This window comes from Zosterops lateralis (assembly GCF_965231275.1).
Source record: "Zosterops lateralis genome assembly, chromosome: 1".
In the NCBI taxonomy this organism is placed as follows: Eukaryota; Metazoa; Chordata; class Aves; order Passeriformes; family Zosteropidae; genus Zosterops; species Zosterops lateralis.
In genome coordinates, this window is record NC_139762.1 from 85,853,949 (window position 1) to 85,876,230 (window position 22,282).

Here is a 22,282-nt window from a genome sequence, read left to right on the forward strand (position 1 = left end):
ATTGCAGACTGGGAACATCACTGAGGCAACCTTGAGCAACTGGTTATTCATGGTTTTCCTTCTGCAGCTGACAGTAATAATATATCCTGCATTTCTTCTAAGAAGCCACATTTTCCTGTTTTCTGAATGTAATGGAGTATAATCAGATGTGCAAACCCTATTGTTTTCTTGCTGGAGCTGTCGTCTGTGCTCATCCCTTATTTCCCAGTGTCTCTGTATAGGCTTTCAAAATAATAATAGGGTGGGAAGTGAGGGGGATAAAGGGGTCAGATCCATATTAGCCCTTGGAACATAGTGATTCTTAAAGGCAATGGCACAACACCATTGACTTAAGAGAAGCAGATATTTTCCATTCTTGGTTTACTGCCTCAGCTTTTACCTTGGCCTCACACTCCCAGGACACATCTGATTCCTGCAGAAAGGATAGGGACTTACTTATTTACTCTGAGGTCTGCATTAACCAGCCTGTGCTGTCAAGTGAAAGAGTGATGATGTAGTTCATAATGTTTTTTTATATAGTTTTCCATATGGGACAAACAGTAACATATGAGACAGCCAAAACATGCAGCAAATAGTTGAGGGTTTGTCAGGAACAGTGAAAAGATCTTGAATTCCTGCAGCACATATGACACTGTATTTTTTTGAATCTAGGAAGCCTAGATAGAAGACAGGATTTGTTCCTTTTAATGTTCTTGCAGGCCTTAGCTGTTAACTTGGTTCTAGTTTCATAGCTACAGACTTGTGTCAATGTGATTAATGAGCAGTGGAAAGTATGCAAAAAAAAAAAGGAACAGTAAAAGATCTTCCTTCTGCAAGAGACAAGAAGGACAAGGAGGAAAAAAAGAAATAAATACAGTGCCTGTGTTCAGTAATCACAGAAGGAACAGCTTTTGCTTTCCAGTTTCAGGGTCTGATTCAAAACTCCATTGACTTGGTGTGCTTATACTAAGTGAATTTGTGAATTCATGGATTTTATAGGACTTTTTCCTATAACTGGGAACTAAAAAAAAAAAAATCACATTAAGTAGCTGAATGTGTGTAATGTGTGCTATAGCGTGTGCATTTTGTGTGGGGGAGCAGTTTGCATGGTCACTGGCTGTGTTTATGGTACAAGTGACAATTCAATCCATGTAGCAATTAAGATTTTCTTATCACATGGAGATTCCTAAAAAGAAACTATTGTATTTACGTGTGTAGAATATGTATATTGTATATATAAGAACATATAATTTATTTAACTAATGTGTGTATATGTTATGTATGTTAATATATATCGTATCCATGTGTATATAGATATTCTTCTGATTAATTAGATAAGTAGAGAGAGGTAGAGCTCTTTACAGCCAGTGACGGAGTTAATAACAAACAGAGAAAGATTTAGTATAGCTGAATGCTTTCGTGTGGCTTTGGTCAAATTACTTAGAGGTGGAAATAATCAGTGGTTGAATTAAGCGAGAGGCCTGATACACACTGGAAAACCTCCATCGTCTGTCAGATGGTTTACAACTGTGATGAATGAGTTTGGATAAATAACGCAAACATGTGTTAAACAAGTTCAGGCCGCGTTCCGCGTGGTATGGTAAACAGAAATTGTGCTTGAGGAATGTTTGAAAATGTAAATGTCTGGTAGGGTGGTATGGTTGGAGGACTGTGAGGATAGCCTTCCCTTTTACTCTGGAAGCTTGCCTGGGAGCTGCCCTGACCCAGCAGAGGATGGGGCCATATGGAAAGGAACCCCATAGCCCGAGTGACTTTTCATTTAAATTATTTGTTGTAAAAACTGTTGATGTGGAGATGCTGAGGGGGAAAGTTGGGCAGGAAATCATTCCAAGTGAGGCTAGGAATGCTCCAAGGTCTCTCTTACCTCTGTCTCTGCAGAGAGAGAGGTGAAGAACTGGTGTCCCAATGGGTAGCACACCATTGCTTGGAGAGGCATCAGCCAGCTTTTGTTTCAGAAGGGGAAGTGTGTTGCCAGAACAGTGGGTGGATTCATATACCAGCTTCTGTCTGACTGCAAATGCACTTAACTGAACTCACTGATTTCCAAACAGAACTCAGAGAAGCATCTGGCACAGAAGTGTATAGTTGTTGTGTTTGGTAATGGGGGTGAAATGATCATTCCAATATTGGTTTTGTATTTCCTCTCAAAGATCCAGCTGTAGTGTTCTGGACCCCACAAGCATCATGCATCTTGTTTCTGGAAAATCAAAGATATTTTTCAGCTATGAAAATGGGGGAGAATTTCCAAAAGGGGAATTTTTACCTGATGTATCAGTAGAATTATCTGTAATTTCCTGAGTTTAATACCTGTAGCTTTGGATACCTCTCTTCACCCTAATCATGGTACTTGGAAAGCGGAGACATACCCTACTTTTACATAATTTTTATATGGATGTCAAACACCAAAGTACTTCTGCTGTTAAGTCTTTGTGGTCCGATGTGCAGGTTCTTAAGGGAGTACAAAGGTGTCTCCACTTCTGAAAAAGCCTTTCTATTCCCAACAGTCTGCGTGGTAATAAAAGATAGCAACTGAAGGACAAAGAGATTGCTCTGGAGTACAGGACAGCAGTAGTTCTCTTTCATTGGGCTGCTGTGTGCAGCATGTGAAGCTCGAGGCTGTTGGCTGCCCCAGGGTGTCACCTTCCTTCCTCCTGTGTTAAGCTGCTCAGGGTGTCTGTGCCACGTTCCTGGGATGCCTGTTCTTGTCTGTTCTGCTGTAAGACATGGGACCACAGATGGAGCATCGATGTGCCAGCCACCTGCACCCCCTATGTGCCAGTGTGACCCAGGAGATGGTGAGGCACAGGGTGCAGCAGCAGTAGGAATGCTGGGAAGTGAGTTGTCCAGCAGATTAACAGGGATCTCCCAGCCTCTCCAGCCTACTGCAGGAGGACTGGCCATGTGCTTAATCTGACATCTGCATCAGATGAGAGTCATGCATTGGCATGGATTTAGCCTGAGATCTTCGTGGTTCTGTTCCAGTTTATTTGTGGGGTTTGCTTTTCAGTTGCCAAAATGGTGTGTTTTTCATATGTCCCAGCAATTTCAGAATGATGGGAAACTTGCTGACCCTGAATTACTTTGACATCTGCTAAAAGTATTTGTGCTGCAGTCTTTCCTTCTGCACATCTGATATTTCTTCATTCTCCCTCTCTTGCAAATCCATCTCTGTAAATTTAATTTCTGTTAATTTAACTATATCCTTTAAGTATTCTAAAGAAGCATCCTTCCAAAAAACTCTAAAATGTGTCAAGACACATGGGAAAAGGCAGTTAAAATTATTAGACCAAAGCTGGTTAACAAGCTTATTGTTTTTGACTGAGATCACGTCTGCTAGGAACTATGAGACTGTTATTTAAGGGATTGTTCTTTGTTGCGTGACTGTAACACTAAAGCAAAACCAAATCTTTGTCTCTTGAAATGCTCTTTCCCCTTTGTACTCAAAGTCAGTAAATCCTTAGTTGTATTGCTGTGTCTGGATTTACATATTTAAAGATGTGGATTGATTAGAGGATGTACATAATTGATAAGAGGGAGGTGTAGAAAAGATGAGTTACAAGTAAAGCTCTTAACATAAGGAAGTGTCTGTTATATCAAGATACTGCAAGAGTTTCAGGCTTAGGAGGTCTGTATATTGAATTTAAATAATAAGTTTGCTTTTTTTTAGAAATTAATACTATCATCACTAGATGTAATGAAAATTTGAAATAAATATCCTGAAGATGCTATGGCATTTGCATTGAAATTCTTTACTTATTCTCTTTTAAAATTAATTTTGGAATAAAAAAAATCCTAAAAATGAAGCCCCACTGGATTCAGGTGCCACCCCTAGAAGCTTTCCAGAAGGGATCTTCATGATTGTGTAGATTTCTACGGGGGTGCTGAAGTACAATTAAATACTAATCCTTAATATTGAAAGTGTGTTAGGGAATCACAGGCGCATCTACTGGTTTTTGTGTGTGAGGATTTTGTGGTGGACTTTGGTCTTGGCCACTTCAAATGGTCAAAAATCCCCCTAACGCTGAGTTGGAACCAGTTGCCCTGAGCAACATGGCTGTGAGACTGGGAAGTCTTACACGCACATAGGCAATGCAGGTTCAGGTATTTAAAAAGGCACACATCATTTTAATTGCTAGCAGCAATCTGAGGAGAAGCAGCTTTATCGGGTTTTCAACATGAACTGCTGCTGCTACTCCTCTTTTGCCTGTTGCCTTGCTATCAGATGAATGGTTTCATCCTTCCTTTCCAAATTTTTGAACAAATGGATGTTTCAGTGCATTAATTAGGAGGCTGCATCCTCTGAAGTGAAAGGAGTAGTTAAGTTCTAATGCACTTGTTGAGGCTGGACTTAGGATCACTGCAACAACTTGGTCTTGGAGATAGCATCTGACATATTTTGTCATGTATTATGCAACAGAAAATCTTGATATGAGCTTTAAGCTCAGGAGCTCATTCAGGTTCTTGGCACAAAGCTGCGATGTCTTTGCGCTCAGACGTTTTGCCTTTTGCCAAGCTGTCAGCGCAGATAAGGCATCCATAATTCAAGGAATAGTGAGGGTGTGCCTAATTTTTTTGTCTTTTTGTGGTGATGGTTACTATAATTTTCTTATTGCTCTTTGTTTACTAATACTGATTGAACAGGGCAACATGTTGGCACTGTGTTTAAAACAGAATAAAACCAGAGAACTCAGACAATGACTAGCATGTTCTTATGAAATATTTCTAATGCAGGAGGCACTGGCTAATAGTGCTTGTTCAAGCACAAAGACACGGGTGAGCAACTCAGAGACCGAGTTGTAAACTGAAACAAACATTAAAGGTAGGTCTCCACATACTTTTAAAAAATATGGTTTAGCCTCAGTTTTGCAACAGTAATCTCTAAAGAAGCAGTAAGATCTTCTATATTATTTTCTTTTCTAGCAATTTTCCCCAGCCCCGTTCTCTTGAATTATGTAACCTACATTTTAGCATAACAACTACTTTCCTTCTGTATTACTCTCTAGGGAACAATTTTGCATTAGCAGGGGGATGAACAAGATGCCCTCTGAAGTCTTTTCCGTCACCACTTGCTCTAATACAGTGCTGTAATATTTGACCTTGTTACGCAGCCTTTTCCCTTTTGTAACCATTTGACTTTTACAGAAGAGCAGTCATAGCATTTTTTGGGACATGCAGAAGTGCCCTGCTTTGAAGTTGTCAATCCAAAGTACTGTTTCCTGCACTTTAGAACTAAAGACCATATTAGTGCCTTTTGCATTCAAGTGGAGAGGACCCATATAAATAAATCATTGTAGGGAAGTTCACTATGGTGCCTGTTCCAGCCTGAAATAAGTAGGCTGAAGAGGCAAGAGGCTCTTTATTTTGTTAATATGTTGGAAAGGCTGTAACTTTTGAATATAACTTTTTATTTCAAGGAAGGAGGGAAGACTGAGCTGATTGAGCAGTTTGTTCTGTGTGCATAGACCTACATAGAGTCCCCATGGGTTCAAAGTTATCAGTAAGCATCAGACTCACTGGCAAATGTAACTGCAACTGTAAAGAGGAATTCTGTATTCTAGCTTACAAAATCAGAAAGGATACATGAGAAAAGTAATTTGGAACTGGAAATAAAAGCTGTGGTGATAACCAGATGGGAAGTGGATTCAGAGCTGACTTGCTGTTCCAGTCACAGTTTTTGGCTCATAGAGGGCAGGAAAACTTTTTGTGGCACTGGCCTGCAGTATTTTCCCCAGCCAGAAAAGTCTGAAAGCCTGTTCTAAAAAAGATATTTTGGCAATGAACACCCCATGCATTTTCTTTATCTCTCCAGATTCAACTAATTTTAAAAGCCTGGGCATTTTAATCATGGAAATTCACTAACTATTCAAGTTTCTTGGGATTGCTGCTGTTGCTTTATGTTTAGTTAAGTGATTCTTTGTTGACACTGAGTTTCAATGTCCCACTCTGATTTTTACTTCATACATTAGGTAAAACTTGCAGTTGTGCTCTCCTGCTGTTGGGCTTTCTTACTGCTTATGTCCTTTTTTCCACAGCAGCAGGCAAAGACAACTGACAAAGGTTTCTGCAGTAGAGAATTGGAAAAACAGTAGTGAGCAGAGACATAGAAAACTAAGACGAAAAATACAAGCCCTTTTTGTCAGGCAGCTTTACCCAGATCTCAGCCCACATCACCTTATATGTCCTTTTTTTTGCTTATGAGCAACAGGGCCTTAATACACTAATTTAGAAGTGGAAACAGTAAGAGGAAGTTCTGACACCATCAATTTTTAGGATCTTAGCATAATGCAGTGCAACATATGGAGAGAGCCCCATCTTCCACAGCTGTAAATGCCTGGATCCAGCAGATGAAGACTGAGGTTTCCTTTTGCACTTAACTATAGGAACACTTGCTGCATTTTAGCGTCTCCTGTTAGTGTAAATCATTGGCATTTGTTTGCCATAATGTGTGCAGATAGCACAACAAATGTTCTTCCTAGTTCCATGTGGATGGGTCTACAGAAGTAAAAGGATAGTAATTTAGAGCTCTGTAAAGGGAAAACTCTGGGTAATGGTTTATCCATGACATGTGGTTTGCTTGAAACCAAGCAGAATATGCAGAAGTTTGATAGAAATGCTTGAGAAGAGATCACTATAGTCCTTTTATGTGGCCAGAGTGGTTTTGGCTGGGGTAGAGTTAATCTTCTTCATAGTACCTAGCTTGGGACAGACTTTTGTTCTGTTTTGGATTTCTGTTGAAGACACTGTTGATAATCCAGGGATGTGTTTGTTACTGCTGAGCAGCACTTACACAGAGTCAAGGCCTTTTCTTGTACCACCCCATCAGCAAGGGGGCTGGGGGTACACAAGAGCTGACCCCAGCATACCAAAAAGGGACATTCCATGTCATACGGTGTCATGCTCAGCATATAAAGCTGAGGAAAGAAGGAGGAAGGGAGGAACGTTGGGAATGAAGGTGTTTATCTTCCCAAGTCAGTGTTAGGCATGATGGAGCCCTGCTTTCCTGGAGGTGGCTGAACACCTGCCTGCCCATCAGAAGTGGTGAATAAAATCTTTATTTGGCTTTTCTTGTGTGGGCGGCTTTTTCTTTTACTATTAAACTGTCTTTATCTCACCCAGAGGTTTTCTCACTGTTACACTTTCCATTCTCTCCCTCATCCCACTGGTGGGAGGGTGAGCCAGTGGCTGCCTGGGGCTTGGCTGCCAGCTGGGGTTAAACCATGACAGTGGAGTGGGCTAAAGACTGGAAAGTCCCTTCTGCCACATATCTGCATAAAAACCTCCCTCTTTTAAATCTCATGGAATAATTTAGGTGGTTCTGTAGTTTATACTGAACCTCCAGCAATGGCTAACACCTAGAACAAGGGCAGGGGAGTCACCAGGACATTCAGAAATTATGTGCTCAGAATGAAAAAGACCTGTTGTTGCATGTCTCTGATTCCTCATCCTCAGGGTCATTGTCTTTCTTCTTGATCATATGGATTTTTTTTAATATATTATTCATTTCCCACAATTGATTGAGTCTCATTTCATATCTCTTAGAAACACAGAACCAAGAAGTAAGGGAGGACACTTGCACCTGCAGGAGCAGATACTTTTTTCAGTGGATTTAAACATATAATCATTTTTTTGCTGACAGTTTTATGTTAATTCCCTTGTGATAGATGTTAAGACATTTGACATTTCAGAGAAATATTCAGAAAGTATTAGCTTCAACCCATCTTCCCAGAGTGGAGGTTTTGCCCTGTGTACTCTCTCTGTGGCAAACCAGGGACCATTTCTGTGGATACTTTTTGCAGTGTCAGGAAAGCAGACTTCTGCTTTCAAAGAGGCAGAAAATCCCATGTGTGAGTGTATAGAGTTGCTCTGAAGTGCTGGCCGAATTGGGTAATTTTTGTTCACAGGGGAGATCCTGCCCTGGAGTTCTCCCTGCTTGTCAGTCCAAACCCACAGGCTCCCTGGGGTTTGCAGGTGGCTCTTTGCACTCTTTACTTTGAGCCTCTGCCAGCATGGCTTTAGGGTATGGGATAGGAAAGGGTGTCCAAGGCTATTTTGTCTTTCCCTCCTCCCACTCCCCACCTGCAGGTCCTTTACAGAGAAAGGGAATAAGGATGCAGGCTTGAAGCTGAGCTCTTCTCATATGCAGGCGTAATAGGATCCTTTCCCGACAAAGGATCCCCCTCTCCCAGTGGGGGCAAAGGACCCTGCTCGCTGAGGGGACCCACTGTCCCAGATAATTAGCTAAGCAGCTGCTGTGTCTGAATGAAAAGGAGAGTAGGGAGGTTTTTTCTCTGCCGGGGAGCTGGGGCAGCATTCCTTGGAGGCAGCCTGCACATTCCTCCAAAGCAGTCGGTGCTGACAGTGATGTGGGCTCAGCTTCCCGAAATTTGTACGCAGTCACTTGCTTGGCCTAAGGTCCTTTATTGTGAGAAAGCTCCTTTCCTGTGCTAAGTGCTAATCATTTATCCCTGGATCACTGGGAGGATATGTAGCTTGAGTTCACATGTGACATGTTCCACTAATTAATGCATAACCATTTACCCAGACAAAATAAGATCAGATTCAGAGGGAAAAAAGGAAATTTGTAATATGCAAAACGAAGTAATCCCAGCAGAAGCAGCAATTGTGTTAATGCAATAGTGGGCAATATGCCTGTGAATGAATCCCTTCTTCGTGCATTTTCTAGGGGGTCTGGGAAGAAAAGGAGAGTGCCTTGTCTGGCCAACACATTTATGACTAACTTTCATGGACAAAAGCTAAACTAAGAAAAGAGCCTATTCTTGGCACAGGACCAGGTCTTTTCTTACAGAACTGCTTTAATTTGTTTGACATACAGTGAAAGACTGGCACACTACGCTAATTAGTTTTATATACAGTTGTTTTATAGATCTGCAGCACTACATGTACCCGTGGGCCTACTTGAGTGAAGTCTACCAGGCTGGTTCCTGATGCCTGCTCACGGGAGTGGACTCATTTGCCTGACTTCTTGCTGTATTGCTCGAATTTTTAGTTTTACAATTGTATACATTCATTCAGATAAAATAACATGCATTTAAAATTGGAATAGTGAAGTAATACATTTAGAAGTGTGGCATGGGCATTCACAGAACAAATGAATGCCAGAATTTCTTACCATTATAAAAACTTTTCTTTGTTCTTTCAAGTTTTCTTTCCTATCAGTGCTGCTGAAAAGGTAGGCAGTTCATTTAAATTTTTAAACCCTTTTAATTTTATCACTAATACTTCTTCCTTCTGAGCATTTAAAATAATATTTTATTCCTTGCAGGGAAAATAGTTAATTTTTTTAGTTTCTAAGTACTGGCTAATTTGCAAGTGGCAACTGGAAGCCAGAGAATATTGCTACTTCTGTCCCATGCAAGGTAAAAATGAATGGCAGGAAATGTTTCAAATGTCATTTAAGTGGATCTGCACCAGGTATCCTGCTAATGTAATCAAATGTGGAGTTAATCTCCCTTTTATGTTTTTGTAAGGAAAGGAGCTTCATCTTGAAATTATAGTTTAAAGAAAAGAGGCATGGACGGGAGACATGGAGGTCATTCAGGCAGCAGCAAGTGAAGCAGAGCAACTCCCATTTGTGCTCAGCCAGATGTTCACAAGCCTTTGCCAACAGCTCAAAAGGCTGATGCTGTATAAATTACTATATCCCAGGGACTAATTCAATGGGTGTGATGGAAGAGGAAGGGAGGAGGATGGTACCCTGTCGGTCAGAGGTCAGGTGTTACACGTGGGACTGAACCAAGCAATGTTCAGCCAGTTCCACTTTTTCTTTTAGTACTGTGGATTGAAAACACTCATTTTTTTTCCCACAGAAGGCAGAAGTCAGTACTTTAATTAAGAATATATAGGCATAATATTATTTATAATTATTATTTATCCTTTTCCCACACAGTAAAAGAGGTGAAAACCCAATGAAATTTGAGCCTCTGACAATTATCTTTGAAGATATGGAATCCATTTGAAAGCTGCAAGTTGTCCTGATAAAATATCTTTAAAGACTTCTCTTCCTTTCTGAAAAGATGCTGGTTTCAAACCAAACTGCCCTCCACTGCTACTTTTGTACCAGATTTGCCTACAGGCATCCCTTTTCCCTTAGCCTGAGTTGTTTTCCACAAAAGTAAAAACAAGCAAAAAGATAGAGTAATAAATAATATTCTTATTTTAGAGCATAAAGGCTTCTCTTAACCAAAGTTCTGCTGTTGCAGGAAAATAGCCACTTGCAGGTTGCTACCTGTGACACGTGTCTGTCTCTATCACAAGTTTGGTTATCAATGATTCTCTGCCTCTAGAAACAAGTGCTGAGCTAAGGGAATCTGACTGTCTGTATATCTGAGGATATACAACTCCCTGCTGTGATGTGAAGGATAATTCAATAAATGTGACTCATGGTTCTTGCAGAAAGGTAGATGAAACTCATGCCCATACCAGTACCTGGTTTTCTATCAGTTTCAAAAGAGTTGACTCTGATTTTTAATGTTTGAGATTGGCAATTCTGGTGCTTTTAAGTTTTGTAGGCTATCTTACAGTCTACAGATTGAAAGCAGGGTTTCAAGGTTAATGGAATACCAACTCTGCATCCCAAACAGTATTGTTCTATCAGCAGGAAGCCCATGGAGGGATAGAGTGCCTTTCTTTCATAAGATAAGGAAATAAGCAGTGCCCTCTAGTGTTATTTTATATCAGAGGGAACCACAAGGAGAATTTTCTGTCATCTGTGTATATGCAATTAAAACTATTTCACAGCTGCAGATGCAGCTCTTTATTTCTTGAAGGAAAGTAGTAAAAGTGGCTGCAATAGAGTCACTTATCAGGACACAGCTGTCAAAGCCACCATCATTAATAGGTAGATGAAGTCTACGTGTCAGATATCACAAACTCCCTGACCTGTTTTATCTTACCTTGAAGTATATGAATGTAGAATGTCTCCAGCCTGCACCTGGCCTGGTGAAGGACAGGAAATGTGTTTTACCAAAGGACCAGAGAAGTTGCAGGGAGAGGTGTAGCAGCTTGAAATTCAGATGTTTGTTTTCTGGCGTAGAGGAGTCTTGGTGTATATATTCAAGCTTATCTGACACCTTATAGCAAAGCAGTGAACATGTGAGTCTTTTGGACTGTCCTTGGAGCACCTCAGAATTTTCTGGGTTTGGTGGTACTAAGCAGGCTAGACTCCTGTTTCAAAGCTGTAAGCATCATTTGTTTCATTACAGACAAGTCTTCCAGGGAGGTACTGTGGCAATTAGTCACCTCTGTGCTTTAACATGGAAAGTTATTTCTCAGTCTGCTTCAGCGGGCAACACTTTGTACTGCTTATGTAAAACATGTATTAAAAGGCATTTACTATCTACTTGCTCAATCATCTGCCATGTGAAAACATTGTAAGCAAATGTGGCTTTTGTTCTCTGTCTTAAAATCTAAGTTTCCGGAATTCCAATACTCTCTTTTAAATTTTGTTTTCCTACATAGGAAAAGAGCTCAGAATTGTTTTTTGCCTTTCAGTTTCTACTGATGCGTTTTCATAGCCTCAGTTGCAGTCTAGAGCTTTCAGGATGAGCCTGAGGTCCCTGGCATGCTAAAGTTACTGTTAACAAGTGGGAATTCTCTAAGGCCTTGAGACCATCTTAGCAGGTGTCCCCCAGCTGTAATCTGAAAAACTGCACACACAATAAAAGCACAAGCATTTTCAAGGGTCCATGCGGTACCTTGGCTTACGCAGGCTTTCCTGCCCTGGGTGAGGTTCATCCTGGACTGAGGTTTTCTAAACAAAACAAAAAAAAATCTTCTGATGTAGCATGGCCACCTCACTTTCCTCCTTGGTTTATGGTCAATGAATGTTTCTGGTGGCTGCCAGCACTGTAAGAAGTGGGTGTCAAGACTTAGGCAGAGTGTGTTGCTCGTGTATAAGAGTAACAGGTGAAGATGCTGTGGGCTTGTATCTTTGAGCTGATAGAACAAGATCAGCTCTGCATGAGGAGGTACCTGTGAGTATACATTGTCTCTGGAGGAAGATGTCAGAAATGAGATGACTTACCTGCATTGTCACTTCTCAGATTTTCAACCCATCTCAAACATTTGTGACACAACTGTGGTCAAACTTGAATGCTTGCAATAGTTGTTGGTTCTTAGCTCTAACCATAGACCCCTTTTTGAGCTGCAGTCAATAACCTCAGTGCTCTTTGCTACAGACAAGCAGGGAGAGCATTGTTTGTGCTGACTGCCAAGGATGAGGTTATGCTCTGTGAAAAGACCAAGGAGAAAAAATGTTCAGCATTGTTCCTCTGAGATGTACCAAAAATCTTCACGCACCAATGAAACAACCAGTGTTATGGTATCATAACAATGGTTTGTTAGGACTTCACTCCAGGCTGGGATGATGATTTCTGTTTAAGACCAAGACCAACAGATGGCATTTGTTAGGACATTGATATTTATGTACAAAGTTGCCAGGACTTTAAGAAGTGGTGCCTCTCTTAATTAAGATGATAATGCACTGCCTTGTTTGGAGACATTCTGCTCATAATGATGCTGGTGAATTATGAATAGAGGGAAATTAGTAATAACAAATGCCAGATGGAGGTAACTTTCAAAAAGGAATATTTTGTGTAATGTGGCATGTAAAGTTGACAGACTGGGTCTTAGAAGATCTTTATTATTCTTTAGGCTTTCCTGACAAAATTACTCTTTATCCTGCCAAGAAATGTGGTCCCACATGCCAGTGTGTTTTTAAGTGAGAGTAATTAAAGCGTGCCTCTAAGTTTATAGCTTGAAGTGAAATCCATTCCTCCAATGGGTTGTCAGGAATCTATAAAAAGTGCAAGAAAGGAGACAACTTATAAAAACAATAGTTTTGCCAGTTCTGTACTTTCTGCCTTTGAAATCAGAGGCAATTAGGGATGAACAAAACAACTTTCAAAGTTAAAAAAAAAGTGTTAGTTCTGCTGACATTTTACTTCATATTTTTCCTTTGGTTGAAGATGACTGTTGGGAATAAGAAATGTTTTTTTTTCTAAAATTAAACCCCACCTTCCTTGATTGAAGTAAAAAATGATCAGTGAGTTAGAAATCATTGAATCCTCAAATGCTGGTCCTTTTTTTTGCAACTTCCTGACAGAGGGCAATAAAATTTAATTTGGTTTTGTAATATAAAGTAGTAATTGAAAGAGAAGTAGACAAGGGAAAGTAAGAAATAAAATGTTGGGGTTTGATATTTCATTTTCTCCTAAGAATATTATCATTCCATGAGCATTCTGGTTTTGATCTCAGGACCTGCTGGCCACTGTCCATTTCAGAGAGGGTTTCATGATGATTTGTGAGTGAGGCAAAGTGTGTCATGAAGATTGGATTTTCCTTTGTCAGTGCCCTTAGATTGCAGTAGTATAATAAAATTAATTTTAGGACTGTAGAAGTGTTGCATAAAGTGTCTTTCTAGCAGACACACTAAGCATAGTAGACCAGGAAGATCTGAAGATTTCACCTTCTGCTCTATCCCTGCACACTCACAAATTTGCAACAGCAGACTTGAGATGCATAGTCCAAGACTTCTTCTACAGGCTCAAACATTGTAGCAGGGTTCAGAAATATAGCAGAGTTGCTTTTGTCTTTAAATTATTTCTGTGAGAATTGCATTAGTAGGGGAATAAATGAAGTAATACATTTCAGTATTGGATGATGAAAAGAAGGCTTCTGCTTCATTTAGAAAAAGGTCAAGATCAGTTTTCAGGAGAATAAAACACTGTTTTGAATTATGCTAAGAACAGACTGTCCGACTATTTCTGGTATTAACGTTCATTGCTATTGGAGAAAGGATTTAACAATAGAAAGATGAGAACATGAGAAAAGAATGTCTAGAGGGAAGGCAGTCAAGGATGGGATTCAGTGGCTCTAGCTTTGATAACAAAGGCAAAGAGTGGTCTCAGCTGAGTCTTTTGAGATTAATCTGGTGCTTTCAGTAAACCCTAAATTTACCTTAATGCAGAAAGAATAGTATTTCTAAGCATTTTCAAAAACTCTAGAGAGAATTCTTTCTCACTGATCTTGTTGAAGCTATTGTGAATTTACCTGGGAGATGCCATCTTAAGTTACAAAAACTAAATCCTGGTTTACATACACGTTTAATGGATAAGTCCTATATCTATATTTTTAAAAGCAAATTTTTAAAGAGAAATTTGCTTAATGGGAAGTGGGTGCTATGATTCTTTCAAAAGCTGTACTACATTCTTGCTGTGTTTTCAGTTTTGTTTATGCTGAAGTTTTTTCTGTTGTCTTATTTTGTTTTCCCAGAAAAACTTTACAATTCCAATGGACGGGAGCTGAGACGGGCACTTTTTTCCTTGAAACAAATATTTCAGGTGAGCGAATAGGTGTCTATTCTGTTAATCTGAATGTGTGAATGTAAACTGAGTTTAGAGGAAAATATTTACTAATAAGTCATAAAGATGCTCATAGAGCTGAGGAGAATATGGTAGTGACTGATCATTTTAAGGAAAGGCATGGATTTGAATGCGAATGTTCGTTATGGACGAAATGTGGAATCTGGAGGACTTTGGGTCCTGTGAGGAAGTGGGCAATGTGATAGATGAGTGGTGTGGTGGATAAGAAATTTGCTTGAATTAAAATATTGGATTTCAGATTGGTTTTACTGGATAAAGGAAAAGGACTTGGAAAAACTGCAGGACTGCAAGGAAACTTGTTGGAGAGAAGAGGTCAGGAAAAGGCAAAAAACCCTCATCTGTGATAATTGGAGCATACTCTCAATGTGATTCTAAAATGAAATTTATTTGAGACATTGCATTTTGCAGTAAATATAAGTAAGAACAATAAGGCAAGCACTTCTCCTTTACTAATGGATCCAAATGGAGGATGACAACCTAGAATCCTTTCTTTAGCTACAATAGATTGGTGGAAAGATTCCAAACTCTTAGATTAACTTTTTTGCTTTGTTTTAAATAGACATTTATTCTAAGAAGAAAAAAAGCATTTAAGAAACCCACAAGACTGCAGAATTATAAATTTTCTAAATACATAATCTTTTTTATAGATTTCAAAGTTAAGCACTTAGAATTTAGAAAATTCCAGAATTAAAATTTTCTAAATAATAGGAGTGAGTGGTGAAGGATGCTAAATCTTGGTAGTTGAAGATGTGTTCTGGGTCAGAAAAATGTCCCTGAATTTTGAAATTTTTAGACAAACAAGGAGTTCCAATTCAAAACAGTCTGGTCATCTCATGAGTGCAGATTGGGAAAACCATTGTCTCTCCAAGAAACATTGTGCCTCATTCCCAGAGGGAGACTGCTTGAGAGTTGCAAGGATGCAAGTTGGGTTTCCCTGTGAGCTTGCCAAGCATGTGGACTGTGTGCTCACAGGAAATCAGGCAGGTTTCCAAGAGTCTTCTCTGGTTTCTTCTTTTTGTGCACCCTGTTTCTGTTGGTCAGCTGTTTCTGGGAAATATTTATGTTTCTCTGCATTTGTGTATTACACAGATAATCTGGGCATTCACACATATTTAGCAATGAGTGCTGAGCCTCTCTTCCCACCCGTCCTGCACCTTCCATGCCCTTCCATCATGAATTCTCCCAGTCTGGGTATTAATAAATGTCCTCTTCCCTACAGTTTTTTCAAAGTCTAGTAGGTATTACTGGGCACAAGTGCTCAGTTCTTTCAGAGAACAGACCAGTAAGATCTCTCTCTTCCAGCTGATCAGTTGTTCTAATGAAAATGTTGCTTAAATATTTATCCTAGTTAATTTAGAGGTTGACTGTGTTGAAGAATAATGAGAAAGAAAAAGTGATGCACACAACCCATATCTATGTATGAATTTAGTTTTAAGTGAAACCTATCTGACTGTTTCAGGACACAGTTTTCCTTGAAGAATTTAACTTTCTTGTTTTCTAATGCATATGGTATGGAAAGGAATTTGGGAATTACTGCATACAGAAGTTCTTTCCGGTGGAACTGTGGCTAATTGTTGAGCAAACATACCCTTAAAAATCTACATATACTCTTAAAATACACATTCTCTTAGAAGGGGCTTGAAAAGTGTTCCTTGGGCTGGAGAGTATCCATTAGAATATGCTCAAGTATTTGAGGTAGTACATGTTCAATTGGAAAGGGAGCCCCTGTCAGCCTGGGTTTGCCTGCCAGCTTTGCTGTCCTTAACGCCACTGCTAAGGGCATCCTTTGAGTATGAATTTAGTTTATTTCATAATGAACTATGAGAGAGAATGTAAGGTAATTTTTTGTATTAAAGCTGTTTCAGTTTTTTACTGAAGAAAAATAAAAGTAAATATAATAAGGCTATATCATAAACAAAACATTATGGTCCAAAATTTTTTGTTTGTTTGTTTATTTTTTACATGAAAATATGTCAGCATTGGAAATTTATCATTATGGTAGAAGTTTTTTAAAGTGTGTTTTTCAACATAAATATATTTTTTTATTTTCTATGCCATTATAGAGAGTATTTTAAATTCCTTAAGAGTGTAATATTTTGGAAATAAGATGTTGACCTAAAAGGAGTGTTTTCATAATAACAAGTTTTCAGAGTGTTATGGAGACTTCATCATGTATTTAAGTGCCAGGATAGTTCATAACACCATTTTTTTATAATTTCATCACTGCTGACTTAATTTGGCACAGTTCTGTGTCAGCATCATTTTTAATTTAAAGACCTTCAAAGTAGTGTGCAGTCTCTCGTTTGCATTAATTGGGAATAAGCCCAAGTTCTACATTGAATTTGAATTCCAAATCGTCGGAGCTCTTGATTTTTCACATGAGGCCTCGGCAAAGCTTAGCAATGTTTGGCAAGAGCATTGTCTTTGCTTCAAAATTTAGATGAAAGATTCGTTTGGCAAGTCCACACTTGGAATTTCTCTTTGATTTCTTCTGGTGGGCTGGTTTTGGCAAAATGATAAAGGTTATGTGGAGTGTCTTTCTTTGACAGAACTGCCATTCTGTTCCAGTCATTCATTCTGAAGGGGTGAGAGAGCCACAATCATCATCATTCTCTATAGATTGTACTGCAGTTTTCTTCCACTGTTTACCAGTATGCTTTTTGACAAACTTACAGAGTAATATATGATTCACAACCAGTACAGTTTCTCTCCTTTTGAATGGATTTTCTGACAGACTTCTGAATTGCCTGGTTCTTGTATTTATCAAAACCTCATGATTTTTGGGCAAAGTGGTAAAACTTCCAAGGGCATTGAGCAGAATCCAGCCAAACATGGCACTTAGAAAATCAGGCTCAAAAAATGTTCCTCATTCCATAAGAGAGTTAAAAATACAAAAAAATTAAAAATTAAAGCATTTAATTCAATATCAATCTTAAAAATAAAAAAAAAAAAAGCAAAACTTCAAAAACAAATGTAAATAGTGCTGTGAGATTTGAGTGATATTAAAAAAGTTTATTTAACATGGCCTGTGATACAACAGGATGTAATATGAAGCAGTCATGCTTTAGAACCTATAAGCAAGTGTACCTTGTAGTTACAGAGCATAGTTTCAAATCATGCTGATTGCATCATTTCAAAATAGGAAATAACTGGATAAGAATATGGTGCTGTAAGAAAAATAAGAAAACCATAAAACACCTTTCAAGTCTCTTGAAATCTGTAACCTTGTGGAAATCTGCTTATTAAAGTTTTGGAAAATATTTTTAATCAATATGCATTAGGTTTTCTGAAAAGCACACCTCAAGTGTATGTTTTGAAGTCTTCAGGAAAAAAGACAGTTCTTTTTTAAGATTGTTTTGCCTACAAACGTCATTTGACAGGTGCAGAAGATCTCCCATTAGTTTTCTTAAGGAGCCTAGATTCCTGTTTTGTGTTGTGATCAGAGTACCAAGGGACACAGTTACAAAATTCTCTTATGGAATTTTTTGTCTGTTGTTGAGAAATTCATTAATCATTGAACAATTGAGCTTTGTGTTAAAAAATGTCACAAAGAACAGCTATGTGGGGGCCCTGGAAACATTAACTAGAAGGTGTTTGGAAGACACAATCTTATCAGTGAGTGAAATCAAATGTCACACACTTCAGCTGCTAAGGAGTCATCAATCATCCTTAGGAGTGCAGGAGTATTCTGTGTTTGCCTCATTGATCTCAAGGAAGGAGGCTGCTCCTTCCCCTCCTGCAAGCATGACTGATGACTCCTTAGGGTTTGAAGCTGTGTGACACTTGATTTAGGGGCTGCTGTCATCACTTGTGAGGAGGCTGCCTGCCACCTCTCCCCTTTAAGAGCCTCTTGGAAGGGTTCTTGGTTAAGTCATGAAGAAGAGAAACCTTAATTTCCTTCCCAAATCAAATTCACCAGAGTTCTACGTAGCAGTTTACAGATCTATTTAATCCTGTTTTACAAAGGATGTCTCATTATTATTTAGAGATTATAAATAAAACAGATATGACACATTAAATGTAAAAATGTATTCCTCAGTTTCATTAGCAAGTAGAGTGCCTTCTTCATGTCTAGACAATGTTACAGGCCAAGATCTAAACAGTGCTTAATGTGAATAAAAAATGTGAACTGCTTACACCATAAAGATAGCTTAAAAATTGGGAAGCCACCAGTATTCATTCTCTAATCACTGTGAATGTTTAAATTGGAACAGGAAATGTTGTTTAGTATGATGCCCCTGTCTACTTTAGCCTCCTCAGGTATGTAATACAATGCCTGAATGTTGTTTGATCTGTTGCTTATCTGCCATGAAGAATATTCCTAGTAGTGTCTGCTCTAGGTGACTTTTCTAGTTTTTAATTCTGCTGTTAACTGGGAGGGCAAACACACAGTGTGTTGATGTATCTGCTGTCTGTGAAAGGTGCAAAAAATGGAATTCTGTCCCCATCAAGTCCGTGGCATAAAATGTCTTTAGTTTCACTGCTATTTTTATCTAGTGGTTGAATGTATATAGGGAAATACAATGTAGTAAACAGAGATAGATACAGCAGGACTTTTTTTTGTACATTTCCTGCTAAATGCCATTCTAGTGGGAAGGTAATCAAAGATTTTCTGCTTAATAATTGAATAGCTTAAAGTGAGACTGAGGTGTGACTTATTTTTGCTTGCTTACTTCTTGCACTCATAGGGGAAAAAAAAGATTTTATTATCTGGACCTTATTAACTAAATTAAATGAAATATTGAAAGCAGAAATGTTCTTACAAAATTGTTCAACATGTTAAATAGGAGCACAATTTCCTTTCTGTGTTCTTTCTTTCAGCCTGTTTTAAGAACTGTAGCGCAGTTCAGTTTCCTCTCAGTGTTCTGTACAACCCAAAAAGGCAGCCCAGCATTTTCAGTAGTAGAACTTGATGATAACTGGGATTTTTCTCAGGTGAACATGGCATAATCCCAGCTACAAAATTAAGTTCAGTGGGAGCACTAGAAGTAAATATTACATCATCACAGTAAGATGGCGTTCTACCTGCACCTCTCTCAACAGATGCAGGAATCAGGCAGGTTATGTAAAAGTAGTGAAGTTAATGACCAAAGTCACAGAAGAAGGAAAGCACCATGTTCTGAGTAAAGGGGAAAAAGGACTTTTTGGAGAAGGTAGTGATGAAGATGAGGCAGGATCACAATAATCCAATCTTGATAATTGAAGAAAGCAAACTTAAAAAACCCAAGTGCGACATGGGAGCAACTTTGTTGTACAGGATAAAGATCCTTTCCTCTCTAAATTTTGTCTTTAATTAGCTTAAGACAACAGTAATTTGGGGGTGTTTTCAGTTACATCCACTGAAGGAATCTTTGGTTTTGTCTTAGTTGTGCAAATTTCTATTTCTTCCCCTATGTGTTAGGTGTCAATACATGTATTTTACTGACTTGGTATCTATCAGAAAAATGTAAACATGAAAGACTGTAGGCTGATTTTTCTCCTTGGTCTAACGTAAACTTCACCCTCTTTCAGTTTGTACCCATTACTCATTGTCCTATCACTACAGTTCCTGATGAAGGACCCCTCTCTGACTTCCCTGTAGGCTGTCTTCAGATACTGGAAGGTTGCTATGAGGTCTCCATGCAGCCTTCTCTTCTCCAGGCTGATCAACCTCAACTCTCTTGGCCTGATTTTGTAGGAAGGGTCCTCCAATCCTCTAGTCCACTTCATGGGCCTCCTCTGGGCTTGCTCCAACAGTTCCATGTTCTTCTTATGTTGGGGACACCAGAACTGTGGACAGCAGTCCGGGTGGGTCTCACCAGAGCAGAGCAGAGGGGCGGAATCCCCTCCCGTGCCCCGCTGGCCGCGCTGCTTTAGATGCAGCCCTGGATACAACTGGCTTTCTGGGCTGACAGTGCACATTGCTGGCTCATGTTGAGTTTTTTCATCAACCCAGGTTTCCCCCACATTTTTTCCTCAATGTTTTCTCCACAGGGATGCTCTCAATTGCTTCTCTAGCCCACCTGTAAATGTGTCTGCAATTGCCATGACTCAGGTCACTTTTTTGAACTCCATGAGGTTTGCATTGGCAGATCTACCCCTCAAGCCTGTCAAGGTCCCTCTGGATGGCATCCCTTCCCTCCAGTGACAGAACTGGGGATAAATTTTCATTGTTGTCATCATAAGAAGCCAAACTTTACATCGTAGGCTGGCTTAGTATATTACCTCATTGAAAGTAAGGGGGGATGGTAATTTCCATGCATGCTGTCGTAAAATTTTGCTTCATGTAAGTATATGGAAGAATATGAAAAAAGGGAGCAGTGTAAAAATATTGAAGTCTTTGTGTTATGTTATGGCCATGCTTCTACACAGATGTACATGAAGTGAGTTGGGAAGGTGTAAAGACTGGGGAACAGAAGAAAATGAGGAGTGGAGGCACAGCATGGAGGAGCGTAGGGAAAAGTTTGGAGGGAATAGAAGTGGAAGTTGGAAAAGCTGGTGAGGTCTGTAAAGTGGGTGAAGTGCACTTGCAGTCAACAAGTAGAGCAAAGGGAAGGAGCTTCCACTGAGATTCAAACCAGCTGTTTGGTCCTTGCAGACCCTTTACTAAAATGCTTCTACCTCATTTATTCCTAGCAGCTGAGCAGTTTTGGGACATTCCAGTCCAGGGCAATCTTGTTCTCAAGGAGCTGTACTTCTAGGTGTACTGGTGGGAGATTGACAGAAGAGAAACAGCAAGTGAATCTGCCAAGCACCTATCTTGGGGTAGTTTCTGGGTTACCAGAAGTATCAGGGAATAGAAATACATGTCTGAGAGAAATGGACTCTGTGACAGCAGAGGACTCTCAGATATATGTTTGGTTCATCTTCTAAGAGCAGTGCCCTGACAAAAAGTAGAGTTGAGGTTTCATAATTAGTACAAGATTTGCCTACTTAACCACTGGCTCATCTGGTCCATACATAGAATTGTTTTGTAGCTTCATAAATAATTGAGGTTGAAATGGCAACACAGTCTTGAGAGTCTCGTAGGCCTTTAGTTTATGTATGGATGTGTGTATATGTTGTATGGATGTGTGTGTATATGTGCGTGTTTGTATGTTTTTGGAATGATTTCTTTCCAGATTTGTTTGCAATAGATGACTTGGCTTTTAAAATTAACTGAAATAAACAGTGACAATTGAATTAGATAATATCAGGCACTTCTGGATTGGCAATCAAGTATTTTAATTATATCAATAATTTTGGAGTCCAAAGGACAGAACTATAGTTTGAAGTGTGGGAAACTAACTATAAATTACGCTTTGGCAATCTGTGCTCCTTCAATCACTTCCTGACTATGTTTACTCAGTTTTCAAGCCAGAGTGAGCTTTTCTAATGGCAAACATTGCAAGCCAATCTTGATCTGTAAAATGCAACCTGTTGCTTAGCCAATAAAAAAGCTGGACTATGGAAATGCTTTGGGATTTCTGTTTCTAATAGAGCACGACATAACTTTTACTACTACATCATTTTAGTCTTGTCAATGAGAGTAATTATTTTGCTGGTAACTTCAGCAGATGTACTGAAGGCAGGTAGCAATAATTAAAAATATTATTGTGGAGGCTTAGTTGTGATTTATTTTTAATATAGTCACAGAGGTTGCAGAGGTAGGCAACTGAAAGGTTGGCTGAGAGGAATTGAGTGTTAATTTTCCATTGCTGCTGGGATATTGACTCACATGAGCATTTGAAATTATACAGGGAGTACAGGGAGCCTGTGGATATGAAGGCTCTCAGGTCATGAAAGTGTGTTCTGGTATGTGCTGCCACATAGCTACTGCTGCCCAAGGAAGTCAAATTAGGAGCAAAGTATGGAGTTGGTTTTGGATTTTTTTTTTTTTTTTTTTTTTTTTTTTTTTTTTT

General features: G+C 39.2%; 1 protein-coding gene across 4 annotated transcripts in view; it reads left to right on the forward strand.

Moving 5' to 3' along the window:
• Positions 1-22,282, forward strand: part of FHOD3 (formin homology 2 domain containing 3) — a gene marked incomplete at its 5' end in the record, with an annotated part of 370,951 nt that overhangs the window by 162,973 nt on the left and 185,696 nt on the right. For all 4 annotated transcript variants that reach the window (XM_083878098.1, XM_083878101.1, XM_083878099.1 and 1 more), the window contains one exon: positions 14,293-14,360. In XM_083878098.1, coding sequence (XP_083734224.1) covers positions 14,293-14,360 — 68 coding nt within the window. The remainder of the gene's footprint in view (positions 1-14,292; positions 14,361-22,282) is intronic.